A 12,644-nucleotide genomic window follows, 5' to 3' on the forward strand; every position below is an offset into this window, starting at 1 on the left:
ACGAGTGGCTCGTTGGCAGATGATTTTAACTGAGTATGATATCTAGTATACGTCGCAGAAGGCCATCAAAGGTAGTATTCTGTCAGACTACCTTGCCGAGCAACCGATTGATGACTATCAGCTGATGATGTTTGAATTCCCTGATGAAGACATCATGTATCTAAAGATGAAAGATTGTGAAGAGCCTCTTGTTGAGGAAGGACCGAATCCTGATGACAAATGGACATTGATGTTTGATGGGGCTGTGAATGTGAATGGTAACGGTGTTAGGGCAGTACTGATCAATCCCAAAGGTGCTCATATACCTTTTTCGGCCAGACTGACTTTTGATGTAACCAACAACGAGGCTGAGTATGAGGCTTGTATCATGGGGATTGAAGAAGCCATCGATCTAAGGATCAAAACTCTGGACATCTATGGAGATTCCGCTCTGGTGATTAATCAAGTTAATGGAGATTGGAATACTCACCAGCCGCATTTGATTCCTTATCGAGATTACACCAGAAGGATCCTGACTTTCTTCAAAATAGTGAAGTTGTATCATGTCCCCCGAGATGAAAATCAGATGGCTGATGCCTTGGCTACTTTGTCTTCTATCATCAAAGTCCATTGGTGGAATCATGTGCCACATGTTGCTGTGAATCGACTCGAGAGGCCTGCGTATGTGTTTGCAGTCGAGTCTGGTGTTAATGAGAAGCCGTGGTACTATGACATTAAGAATTTCCTCAAGAGCCAGGAGTATCCTGAAGGAGCGTCAAAGAATGACAAGAAAACCCTGAGAAGGCTAGCTGGAAGCTTTTATTTGAATCAGGATGATGTGCTGTACAAGAGGAACTTTGACATGGTTCTGCTCAGATGCGTGGATAGACACGAAGCAGACATGTTGATACAGGAAGTACACGAAGGATCGTTCGGTACCCATGCTAGTGGTCATGCAATGTCGAAGAAGTTGTTGAGAGCCGGTTATTACTGGATGACTATGGAGTCCGATTGTTTCAAATACGCTCGGAAGTGCCATAAATGTCAGATTTATGCAAATAAAGTGCATGTACCACCAAGCCCTCTGAATGTCATGAATTCGCCTTGGCCATTCGCGATGTGGGGCATCGATATGATTGGGAAGATTGAACCTACTACTTCTAATGGGCATCGCTTCATCCTGGTTGCGATTGATTACTTCACCAAGTGGGTAGAAGCAGCTTCCTATGCTAATGTTACCATGCAAGTGGTTGCCCGGTTCATCAAGAAGGAGATTATCTGTCGTTATGGGGTTCCTGAGAGGATCATTACTGACAATGGTTCGAATCTCAATAACAAGATGATGAAAGAACTTTGTAAAGATTTTAAGATCGAACATCACAATTCTTCTCCTTACAGATCGAAGATGAATGGTGTTGTAGAGGCGACAAACAAGAATATTAAGAAGATTGTGCAAAAGATGGTCGTGACGTACAAGGATTGGCATGAGATGCTGCCTTTCGCTTTGCACGGGTACCGTACCTCAGTACGTACGTCGACCGGGGCAACCCCTTACTCCCTGGTGTATGGTATGGAAGCAGTCCTACCTGTTGAAGTGGAGATTCCTTCTCTGAGAGTCCTGTTGGATGTCAAGCTTGACGAAGCTGAGTGGATTCGAACAAGGTTTAACGAGTTGAGCCTTATTGAGGAGAAGCGGTTAGCAGCTGTGTGCCATGGGAAACTGTATCAGAGAAGGATGAAGAAAGCCTTTGATCAGAAAGTGCGTCCTCGAAGCTATCAGACAGGTGATTTGGTTTTGAAGAGGATCCTTCCTCCCGGTACAGATAACAGGGGCAAATGGACTCCGAATTACGAAGGTCCATATGTTGTTAAAAAGGTTTTCTCTGGTGGAGCCTTGATGCTTACAACTATGGATGGTGAAGATTTTCCGTCCCCTGTTAACTCAGATGTAGTCAAAAAAGACTTCGCATAAATTGACCCGCTGGACAAAAAGAATAAAAGAGTCCAGGCAAAAAAGGGCATCCCGGCGAACCAAGAAAAAGAAAGAGGTTCGAGAAAAAGTTAGGGATAAAGAATGAAAAGAATTTGTACACCCGGTAAGTCGAAAACCCGCAAGGGCGGCTTAGGCAAAAATGGGTATCCCGGTGGATTGAAAACCCGCAAGGGCGATCCAGGCAAAAGAGGGATTAAGGCGAAGGCTATAGTCTGAGTTATCTGTACTTCATCGCGCTTCAGGGTCTACCATCTCGAAGGATATGATCGGTCCAATCATTCTTCTCAGAAAGCAAGGGATTTGGGAGGAAGTTGATGATCTGTGAGTCATAACAGAATTGGGAAATAGTGGATGTCGTGTTCACATTGCCATTAGGATAGATTTTTCCTTTTGTGCGCAATTACCTCTTTCTAGGAATTGCTTCCTGATGTATTTGCCTTTATAGGCTCATTTTCAATCAATAAAAAGTCGTTATTCAGATAAATTGCTCTCTTGTTTTTTATTTTACTGTTTTGTTTGCAAAAACGTCCGAATTTTTGATAACATTGCGTATAAAAAACGTGAAGGCTAGACAATAACGTGCAGAAAGATAAAACATTTGAAATTCATTTTGAATGTTGAGTACACTTGGGTGTATCTTGTCCATACAATCCCCTAGGGCATGTATGTCTTGCTGTTTTGCAGGTTATTACCTTTGATTCTTGGCTGAAGCAGATAAGCCACGGTTTGTTCAGCGATGTTTCAACACTGTCCAGTAGTGTGAGGAGTTGGGTTGTCTGAAGCAAGTTCAGGACTTGTCTCCCCAGCGTATTCGAGATCAGGGATTCATCAACAGGGTTGAGGACGTTTCCCCAGCAAGTCTGAAAACTATTAGAATTGCTCTTCCCCGACAGAGGCGTTTGTGGGTAGTGTGTCCCTCAGCAGCAGGTTCAAAGGCTACTTTATCCCCGGCTAGTCTGAAGACTGTTAGTCCCCACTGAGTCTGAAGGTTGCTATTTCCCCAGCAGTGGTGCCTGTGGGTAGTGTTGTTCCTCGGCAGTCGGTTCTAAAGTACTGTAATCCTCAGCAGGGTCGTGAATGCCTTTCCCCAGCAGGGTTGTGATTGTTTTCCCCAGCAAGCCTGAAGTGGGTAGTGTCTTCCCATCAGAGGTTTGTGTTGATGGTTTTCCCCAGCGAGGTCCCCAAGCGGATCAGGTTCGGTGAAAATCACCCCCAGTAGAGTTAATCCTGCCCGTGGGTTAGCATTTATCCCCAACGGAGGTGAGCATTGGTCGTTTCCCCTAGCGGAGTCCCCAATTGGATTGGATTTAGTGAAAGCTGTCCCCGGTGGGATTTATCCTTTCTCCAGCAGCAATGCTATTCCCCAGCACTCTTGAGAGGTTGGTGTGTTCCCCAGACAGAGTCTCCCCAGTTGACTTGGTTTCTCTGCCGTCCCCAAAGTGTCAGTTCAGCAAAGCACCCCCAGTAGTGCGTCTCCCCACAGAGTTGGAGGATCAAATCAGAATTGAGTGTTCAGCAGAGCAACCAGTTCTCCCCAGCGGGAGTTCGTCATTTGCATCTTGCATGTAGTAATCATTACATCCTCAAACTGCGTAGCATTTCCATTCCATATGGAGCATTACGCCATAGAAATTCGAACATATGCATACATGTGTTAAACCTAATTGGACCATATCCCCAGCAGAGGCGGACCATTGTTCAACAATCCGCATAGCATATTTGCAGCGGTAACTCCTGACAGCATTTGGGATTGGTAATCCCCCGAGAGGTTTGTTTCCTCACCCGCAGGTGAGAGGAAAGCTTGACTCCCCAGCGTAGTCCCCGGCAAGTGTGTGGCCTTGTCCTGACATATGTAGATGTCATCCTTACGATGCTGGTTTGATCCCCGGGTGGGTCCTGTTTTGGTGTCTGTAGGCATCATCTTTCGATGTTCGTAACATCCTTTTTTCTCCCATTCATCCGTTGATGTTTGGTCGAGTTATTCCTATTCGTCAGTTGGCGTCTAGTCGTGGTTTCTCTTCCTATTCATCGTATTTCGATGCCTAGTCGTGGTTCCTTTCTCCCATTCATCCGTTGATGTCTGGTCGAGTTATTCCTATTCGTCAGTTGGCGTCTAGTCGTGGTTTCTTTATTCCTATTCACCGTCTTTCGATGTCTAGTCGTGGTTCCTTTCTCCCATTCATCCGTTGATGTCTGGTCGAGTTATTCCTATTCATCCGTTAACGTCTAGTCCTGGTTTCTTTATTCCTATTCATCGTCTTTCGATGTCTAGTCGTGGTTCCTTTCTCCCATTCATCCGTTGATGTCTGGTCGAGTTATTCCTATTTGTCTGTTGGCGTCTAGTCGTGGTTTCTTTATTCCTATTCATCGTCTTTCGATGTCTAGTCGTGGTTCCTTTCTCCCATTCATCCGTTGATGCCTGGTTGAGTCCTTCCTATTCGTCCGTTGACGTCTAGTCGTGGTTTCTCTTTTCCTATTCGTCCGTTGACGTCTAGTCGTGGTTTCTTTATTCCTATTCATCGTCTTTCGATGTCTAGTCGTGGTTCCTTTCTCCCATTCATCCGTTGATGTCTGGTCGAGTTATTCCTATTCGTCCGTTGACGTCTAGTCGTGGTTTCTTTATTCCTATTCATCGTCTTTCGATGTCTAGTCGTGGTTCCTTTCTCCCATTCATCATCTTTCGATGTCTGGTCGTGGCTTCTTTATTCCCATTCATCGTCTTTCGGTGTCTGGTCATGGTTCCTTTTTCCGAAAAAATCAAAATCCCCAGTAGAGTCGTTGGTAAACGTCTTGTCTGGTCCAGTGATAAATATCAGATCCCAGTGGAAGTTGCCATTGGTGAACATTCCTTTCTTCGATCATCCCCCGTAGAGTGCAAATTTCTACGGTTCTTTGGTATTCAATCCCTATTTACCTTGAATGTCTGACAGTCGTTGCTCTCATCCGTTTAGGTTCCCAGTTGATTGAATAGGGGCAGTTGTAGCACCTCAAATTTGCACCCCCCATTTGTACATTCATTTCATTTTTAGGTCATTATTATTGCATAGTGCATTGCATTTCATCAGTCAAGACTGGTATCAGGAGAATTCATATGTGCAAGGAGCCAAGCATTTTCATGAGATGAAGGCCCTATGGTTGTTCTAGGGAGCTTATGTGAACCCAAGGTTCATTTTGAAACAACTTGGCCAAGTGTTAGAGGCTCAAAGTCCACAGTGCAGTTTCAGGTCATCTAGGGCCCATAAAAGTCAACAGAAAGTCAACTATGGGTTTTGAAGTGTGGGATTGAGTTTCTTCATCCCATTCATGTTCAAACAATGCTTATTCATCATGTTAAACATCAATGTTGAAGAATTTGAAGCCAGATCAAAAGTTTCCCAAAATGGAAAGTGACCTGTAATTTCAAGTTTCCAAAAATGGCAAGTTTTTGGACCAACTTCAACTCAACTTTCCAACATCAAAGAAGCTTCAAATGAAATTTTGTCCAACATGAAAGTTGAAGATGTCTTTCTCCCATTTCCAAAAAGTCCAAGATCATGAATTTGTGATGAATGGTTAAGGAGTTATGATCAAATCATTGCAAAGTGTGCTTGAAACTTCAAATGGCCATATCTTTTGAACCAAGACTCCAAAATGAGTAGCTCTTCTTGCATTATTCTTTTCATTTCCTCTAATTTCCAAATCATTCATCACATTTCATGAAATCTCATCACATAATCATTTGCTTTTCCATGTTTTTTTGGAGGGAATTTCAAAATTTTAAAATTGATTCATCATGGGAACAAATGACCATTGCTAATATGTGCATGGGGTGTTTTTAAGTGCATTTGATCATTGGTTTGGTACTGTTCACGTATGCATGCTTCACACACCCTCCAATTTGTCATTTTTTGCCATGCACCTTATCTTGATTAATTTCAACTAAAACATGGTTAATTTGGATTAAGAGTGGATTAGTGAAGCATATATATTCATAATCACAACAGAATTGAAGAGGATTCTGGATCTAGATCTCACAATTTTCTCTCCCACCAAAATTTTCTCATAATCAAATTTCAAATTTCTTCAACATAGCAACTGGTTTTTATTGAAGATTCATGATCAGTGAGTGTGATTGAGTGTGAATCCAGCATTTGTTTGAAGAATTGGAGCCATAATCGAGCAGTTGAAGTTCAAGAACATTGCCATGGAAGTTGATTGGTGAGCTAGATCTACACGTTTCCAAGCTTCAAATTCTTCACCAAGCATCATCACAAGTATTCTGGAGCTGATTTGGATCATTTGGAGCTTTGAATCGTGCGAATCCAGAACCTGCTCTTCAAGAGGTAGGTTTTTCGACCTTCATAATTCTCAAATCCATGTACATATTTGTGTAGATCTTTTAACCCTGAGAATTCTGAGCTAAATTTCATGAAAAATGATGCACTATAGCATGAGATATGTGTGATTCAAGTTTGATGCATCAATTTTATTTTCATCGATTCTCTTTGATCTTGTGGAATTAGGCTTAGATATGAGTTGATCTGTAATCACCATGGAAAGATCTTTGAAATGATGTACTTGTTTTGAATTTCTGGAAAATTTGTTCTTGAACCTTCACTGTTCATCTTCGTCTTCATGAGGAAGACGAAGTAGCGTCGGATTTGCGTCCAACTGGTTTTGTTAGGGTTTTGGTCCAAAACGTCGTCGTTTTGGCCAAGCGATTAGTGAAACTACGTCATTTCAGTGTGGCGCGCGCGTTTCCAAATTTGAATCCTCCCTCAGTTCGATTCTGGCCGAAGCTTGTTTTTCAAATGTTTCAGCATTTTAATGTTTCCCTCCATATTTTCCATGCTATGTTCATTCTCATTTCAAATTTTTATGCTAACTTTGAAAAATCATATCTAATTGAAAAATGACTCAAATAATTCCAAATTTTTTGTAGCATGATTCTCTATTTGTCTAGTTTTTTTTTATGATAATTTCTGAAGTTGTGCATGGCTAGATTTTTGTTTGTGCTATACTCTTTGATCATGTGTACATGTGTGACCTTGCTCTACTCTTTCTATTGTGAAATGCTTGATTTTAATCTAATTGCCTTGAAATTTTGCATGATTGTTCCTAACATGTTAATGGATGTTTGAGGCTTGATTGTGCATTTTTCTCATTTGCCATTTTTGTTTTTTATCCACATGTTTGTATGGTGTGACAATTTGTGTCACACATTTGGTTGTTCAACTTGTGGAATTTAATTTCCATATCAAATGATCTTTGATGCTTCTGAGTTTTTGTATGATGATCATGTTGGATGTGTTGAATGCTAATGAATTTTTTCAGAATTATTTGAATCATTTCTGTTTTGATTTTGAATTTTCATTCTCAATGTCCATTTGAATGCTTTGAAATTGTCTTTGACTTTCCTTGCACATGAAATGCCTTTGCTTGATGATTTTGCTTTGGTTCTTTTTAGGACATGTTAATATGTGTTTGAAGTTGCATTGTGTTGAATTTCAACTCCTGTTTTGAATTTTTTCCTCACCTTTGACCCTAGGCTTTGACCTAGTGGTTTGTACTTACATGTGAGCTTTGAATTTCAGGACTAAGCATCTAATCTCCATGGTTGATGTTGCCTCATCATTTGAATGTTGATATTTGCTATTGATTGCTAACATTTGGTTGTTTTGTAGGTTAATGATAATTCACTTGAGTTTGCCTTATGGCTTATATGTTGTACGTTGGGATTGTCTGTTTGTTGTTGACTGTTGTCTGAATACTGTACTGATTTGTTTAGTTGTTTACACAGGTACCTAAGTTGCTTTAAGTTCATTTGAACTTTGCTTTGCTTTGCTTGTGGTTGGCATACCACTTAGGTATAATCCCTGATCTTCATGTAGTCTGGAAGACCTGTCATGTTACTTTGGCAGGCACCTATCTGAAGCCATCCTTAAGAGGCAATATTTGTGGTTGTTTACCTTTGTGCCTTGTACATTCAAAGACCTCCTAAGTGAAGAGGCATTGGCAGATAGAAGGGATGTGTAATCCATCCCCTGCTATTGAGTTGAGTCATTCATCCTGCTCACACCATGTGTTGATGCACTTTGAATAAAAACCCAAAATCTGGTTGTGTCAGTCATGTGGAGTAGAGTCCCACATTCTGGACTCCCACACTTTCATTGTTTCAAGCTCTCCCAGGCCAGGGATAAGAGCTGTGAGGTCTTACCCTCACTTCCCATTTCATCTGCTTCACCCTAACTCTCAATGTTAGGGTTAAGAGCTAACAATACCCCTTTCCAGTTGGCTTGTTTGTCGAGGTTGATTTGACCCCTTGACTAAAGCCTAGCCTTGTATGAGCCACTTGTTTGCATATAGTGTGTGTGCTTGCTCTCTTGTGCTTGTGTTTGATTATGTGTTGTTTAGGCTAGCTTGCTTCCTGTGCAAGTTAGGACTAGAGACCTCAACATAGGGATCGTATGCATGACAACTTCTAGGCTCGAGTCGTAGTCTCCCTAGTAGCTTGTTATCTCCCTAGTCTCTGGTTAGGATAGAAGTTCTTTCCCTGTTAAGGGGAACTACGTCACCCTGATCCTCATACCAGATGAGGTACGTAGGCAGGAGATAAGCAGATCTCTCCGGGCGCCCTTTTTCTTTTTCAACCTTCTTGTTTGCTTGTTGGAGTCTGACGTAAGTCCAGCGATTGGCAGTCGGATTCCTGTGTCTTTTTGGTTTGGAGTCTGACATAAGTCCAACGATTGGCAGTCGGTTTCCTGTGTCTTGTTTGTTCGGAGTCTGATGTAAGTCCAGCGATTGGCATTCGGTTTCCAGGTTTTCCTGTGTGTCTGGAGTTGGATGTAAGACCAGGGATTGACATTCCGTTTCCAGTTTGTGTGTTTTGGTTGGCGTGTGTTAGCCGAGCTACGAGTGCTCTGATTCTTTCTCTGGTTAGAGAAGATACGTATGCATAGGATGCGACATCCTAGCGAGCACGTTTCCCCTATCCCCGAACTACGTCGACTCTGATGTTTGTTTCGGACAAACTACGTAGGCCCAGGATGCGATATCCTGCCGAGTCCGCTTCCTCCGTCTTTTCTGTGTTTCATTCCAGTTTTGTGCAGTTTTGAGCAGTTTCTTTAGCAACCTTTCCTCTATTCTCTTTGAGCGTGGATCCCGTCGAGTACGACGGATGCGTAGGGGTGCTAATACCTTCCCTTCGCATAACCGACTCCCGATCCCATCAATCTCTGGTCGCGAGACCATTTCCTTTCCAGGTTTACTTCGAACGTTTCCTTTCCCGCCTTTGGGATAAATAACGCACGGTGGCGACTCTGTGTCTTTCTCCCGCCGGTTTTTCGCGTAATGCGACAACTCGTACACTTGAATATCCATTATTCCAAGTGTCGATCTTCTATCCGATAGGTCAATCAAGAAATTCACATATGTCTCTTTATTCATATATACTTCGATCCACTGAAATATATCAAATAGAGCACCCTAACAGTATTAATATTTGAAAACTCTTTACAATGAATAACATATTATATAAAAATATACAAACACATCTTAAAGCAAACAGATCTTTTAATTCCTAATTAAACACATTCTATAAAAACTATTAACCTAATATAAAATTTCTTTGTTGATTTGTCAAAGAAAATTGAAAAAGATAATAAAATAATATAATAAATAAGTTTTTATATATAAATCAATATTTAATTTACATACACTGTTAATATAAAAAAAATTATATATTCGATGAATTTTTATTTTAAAAAATAAAAAATAGTTGACTTAATTATAATTACATTTAATGTTACATATATAAATATTTTAATTTAGGGACGATCCATTGATAATATATAACAAACAAATTCATAAAAAAGTAAAATAAAAGTATAAATTTAGACCTTCAAAATGATTTTTATTTTATAATTTGCATATGTGTTTTTTTATTTGTATTCTTACTTTGTGATTTTCTAATATTACAAATAGTTATATTCTCAATTATGTATATTAAACACGTCGTTTGCTTAATTTAATCAAAATTGAAAATAAAGTTTATTCAGATAAGGACATAACAATATAACATTTTCAAAATTAATAATAAAAACCAAATTAATCAAAATTGTCCTCTATTTAACATCTATCACTTAACATAGTTAATATCACAACTCCATCATCTCATGGCAACTCCAACTACTCTCTCCGCTCTCTTCTTCCTTCTCACTTTTATCTTCGCAGCAACCGTTTTCTCTGTAAGACTTTCTCTCTATATATTGTTATTTTCTCTCTCTATATATATATTATTACAATTAAATATTTTTGTAATACAGGACGAGGATTGTGTGTACACGGTGTACGTTAGAACCGGGTCAATATTCAAGGGAGGAACAGACTCGATCATCGGACTCAAGCTATACGATGCATCCGATTACGGAATATACATCAAGGATCTTGAAGCGTGGGGCGGGTTAATGGGTTCGGGTTATAACTACTTTGAACGGGGCAACCTTGATATATTCAGTGGTAGGGGTCCTTGTTTGGACGGACCCGTTTGTGCTGTGAACGTGACTTCTGACGGGTCGGGTCCTCATCACGGTTGGTATGTTAATTATGTTGAGGTTACTTCAACTGGGGTTCATACTCCTTGCGCTCAGGAACAGTTCACGGTGGAACAGTGGTTGGCGACGGATACGGCGCCGTATGAGCTTTCGGCTGTTAGGAATTACTGTAAGTACGATTCGCGTCGGGGCCGTCCTGAATTAAAGATCATTGGTGGTGTCAGATCCGGGTCTGGGTCTGGGCCTGATTACTCTATTTTGGGCTCTACTGCCGGGGCCTAGATCAGACCAATAAATCTAGAGGTGGTTAGTTAATAATGGTATTGTTTGTAGGTGGTTGTATTTGATTGTATTATTGTTAGTGTCGTTGAGATGCTTTTTGGTTGAATTTATTATACTTGAACCGGTTACATCAATGGCGTTTGGAGTTTTGGGTTGTCATTTATGTGAAAATGATGCATTAGGAAAACTGTGTGCGCACAAAGTTTTGGAAATAAAAAGATTTGGTTTTATTTAACTTTATAGACGAGATACAAATTGTTTTTTTTCTTAAACTTAACTTATTTTATTAGCAACAATTCGATCAATACAATTGGAAGAAAAAAAAAACTATTTTGACACTATTTTTTTTATATGAATACTTACATGCCAGCACTATTTATTGTAGTAAAGAGTTTTTTTAATAAAAAATTAATATTTATAACAAATATTTTGTTTTTAAAATTATTTTTATAAAATAAATTCAAAATTTATTATTAACTAATTTTATTATTATATTAACTGTAAAATAATATATACTATTAATTAATAAATTAATAAGATATATAACATTAATCAAGTCTATGACTATTAACTAAATTTATTACTTAATTAATTAATAAATTAATAAAGCATATTAATTAAATTTATTATTTTATTAATTAATAAATTCATAAAATATCTACACTAATCAAGTTCCGACATTAAAATTTCAAATATTATATAGTCATTCCATTCCATTAATTAGTTTTATTTGTAGTCTTTATATTAATTAGTTTTATTTTCTATATTTCATAATTTAATATTAACATTTGATTAGTGAAGTGTAAAAATTGATTATTATATTTTATAATTTAATGTCGGAATTTGATTAATAAATATATTTTATTAGTTAATAAAATAGTAAATTTATTTTATAAATTATAAGTAAAATATATAAATAATAAAATATATTTTGTAATTAATGCAATAATACAATTAATTAATAATAAGTCTTAAAATTTGTGTTATAAAAATAGTTTTAAAAATGAAAATATTCTTTTATAAATATTATTTTTTATTTAAAAAATAATTGAAAAATAATACTATTCATTGTATACAGTGAATGCTTGAGTGTAAATATTGATGTAAAAAGAAGCATCACTCCTTATACAATTGAAAGTTTTTATGGAAAGGAAAAAGTTAGTCGAAGGTGTAGCCTCTGGTTTGGACTATTCGGTTGACAAGGAATGATGGCCTCTCTTGAAATTTGTTAGGTGCTAGAGCAAAAGGATCTTTGTCGTTAAGTAGATTTGATTGGTTCTCTTGTCCGATATTCATTTTTGTTTAGTGCAGTTTGCGGAATTGTTATTTGTCTGATTTATTACTTTCTTCTATTGTATTTGGATTAAACATCCATAGTGCTTCATTTAATATATTCTCTTTGCTTAGCTAAAAAAATGAGCTATTACTAGAATGACTTTTTTTTAATAAACTTAGAGTTAAGATTTTTTTTTTGAAAAGAGACATTTAGAGAAGAGAATTGTGACCACAAACTCAAAGAGATTACCCAATTAAATATTAAAACTATTCACAATTCTTTTAAAATTTAAATTAAAAACCAAATTTCGAATTAGAGGTCATGGATCGATTTGACTTTTGTTCTAAGTCGATCAAAGGTCCAATAAAAAAAATCTCACATTTGATATAGACCAGAGGTCTTTGACCATCGTTAAATATCACCTAACGTTCTCCCACATTTGAAAAGAGACAACTCAACCAGCTTTAATATAAGGTACTCCATGTGAAGTGTAACACCCTTAACCTCAAATTTTTTATAAAAAGTATTATTCAAGAATTTAAGGTATCACCAACAATCACTAAAATAAAAACTCATCAAAACA

The 12,644-nt window shown here is 38.2% G+C and overlaps 1 protein-coding gene across 1 annotated transcript; it reads left to right on the forward strand.

Annotated features, from left to right (window-relative positions):
- The first annotated feature begins 10,028 nt into the window (after positions 1–10,028).
- On the forward strand, positions 10,029–11,020 carry LOC127082882 (PLAT domain-containing protein 3). The gene is made up of 2 exons (XM_051023109.1): positions 10,029–10,197; positions 10,276–11,020. Exons 1-2 carry the CDS (start codon positions 10,126–10,128, stop codon positions 10,783–10,785), a joined length of 582 nt encoding a protein of 193 aa, XP_050879066.1. The 5' UTR covers positions 10,029–10,125; the 3' UTR covers positions 10,786–11,020.
- Positions 11,021–12,644: the final 1,624 nt, after the last annotated feature.

This window comes from Lathyrus oleraceus, chromosome 5 (assembly GCF_024323335.1).
Source record: "Lathyrus oleraceus cultivar Zhongwan6 chromosome 5, CAAS_Psat_ZW6_1.0, whole genome shotgun sequence".
NCBI lineage: Eukaryota > Viridiplantae > Streptophyta > Magnoliopsida > Fabales > Fabaceae > Lathyrus > Lathyrus oleraceus.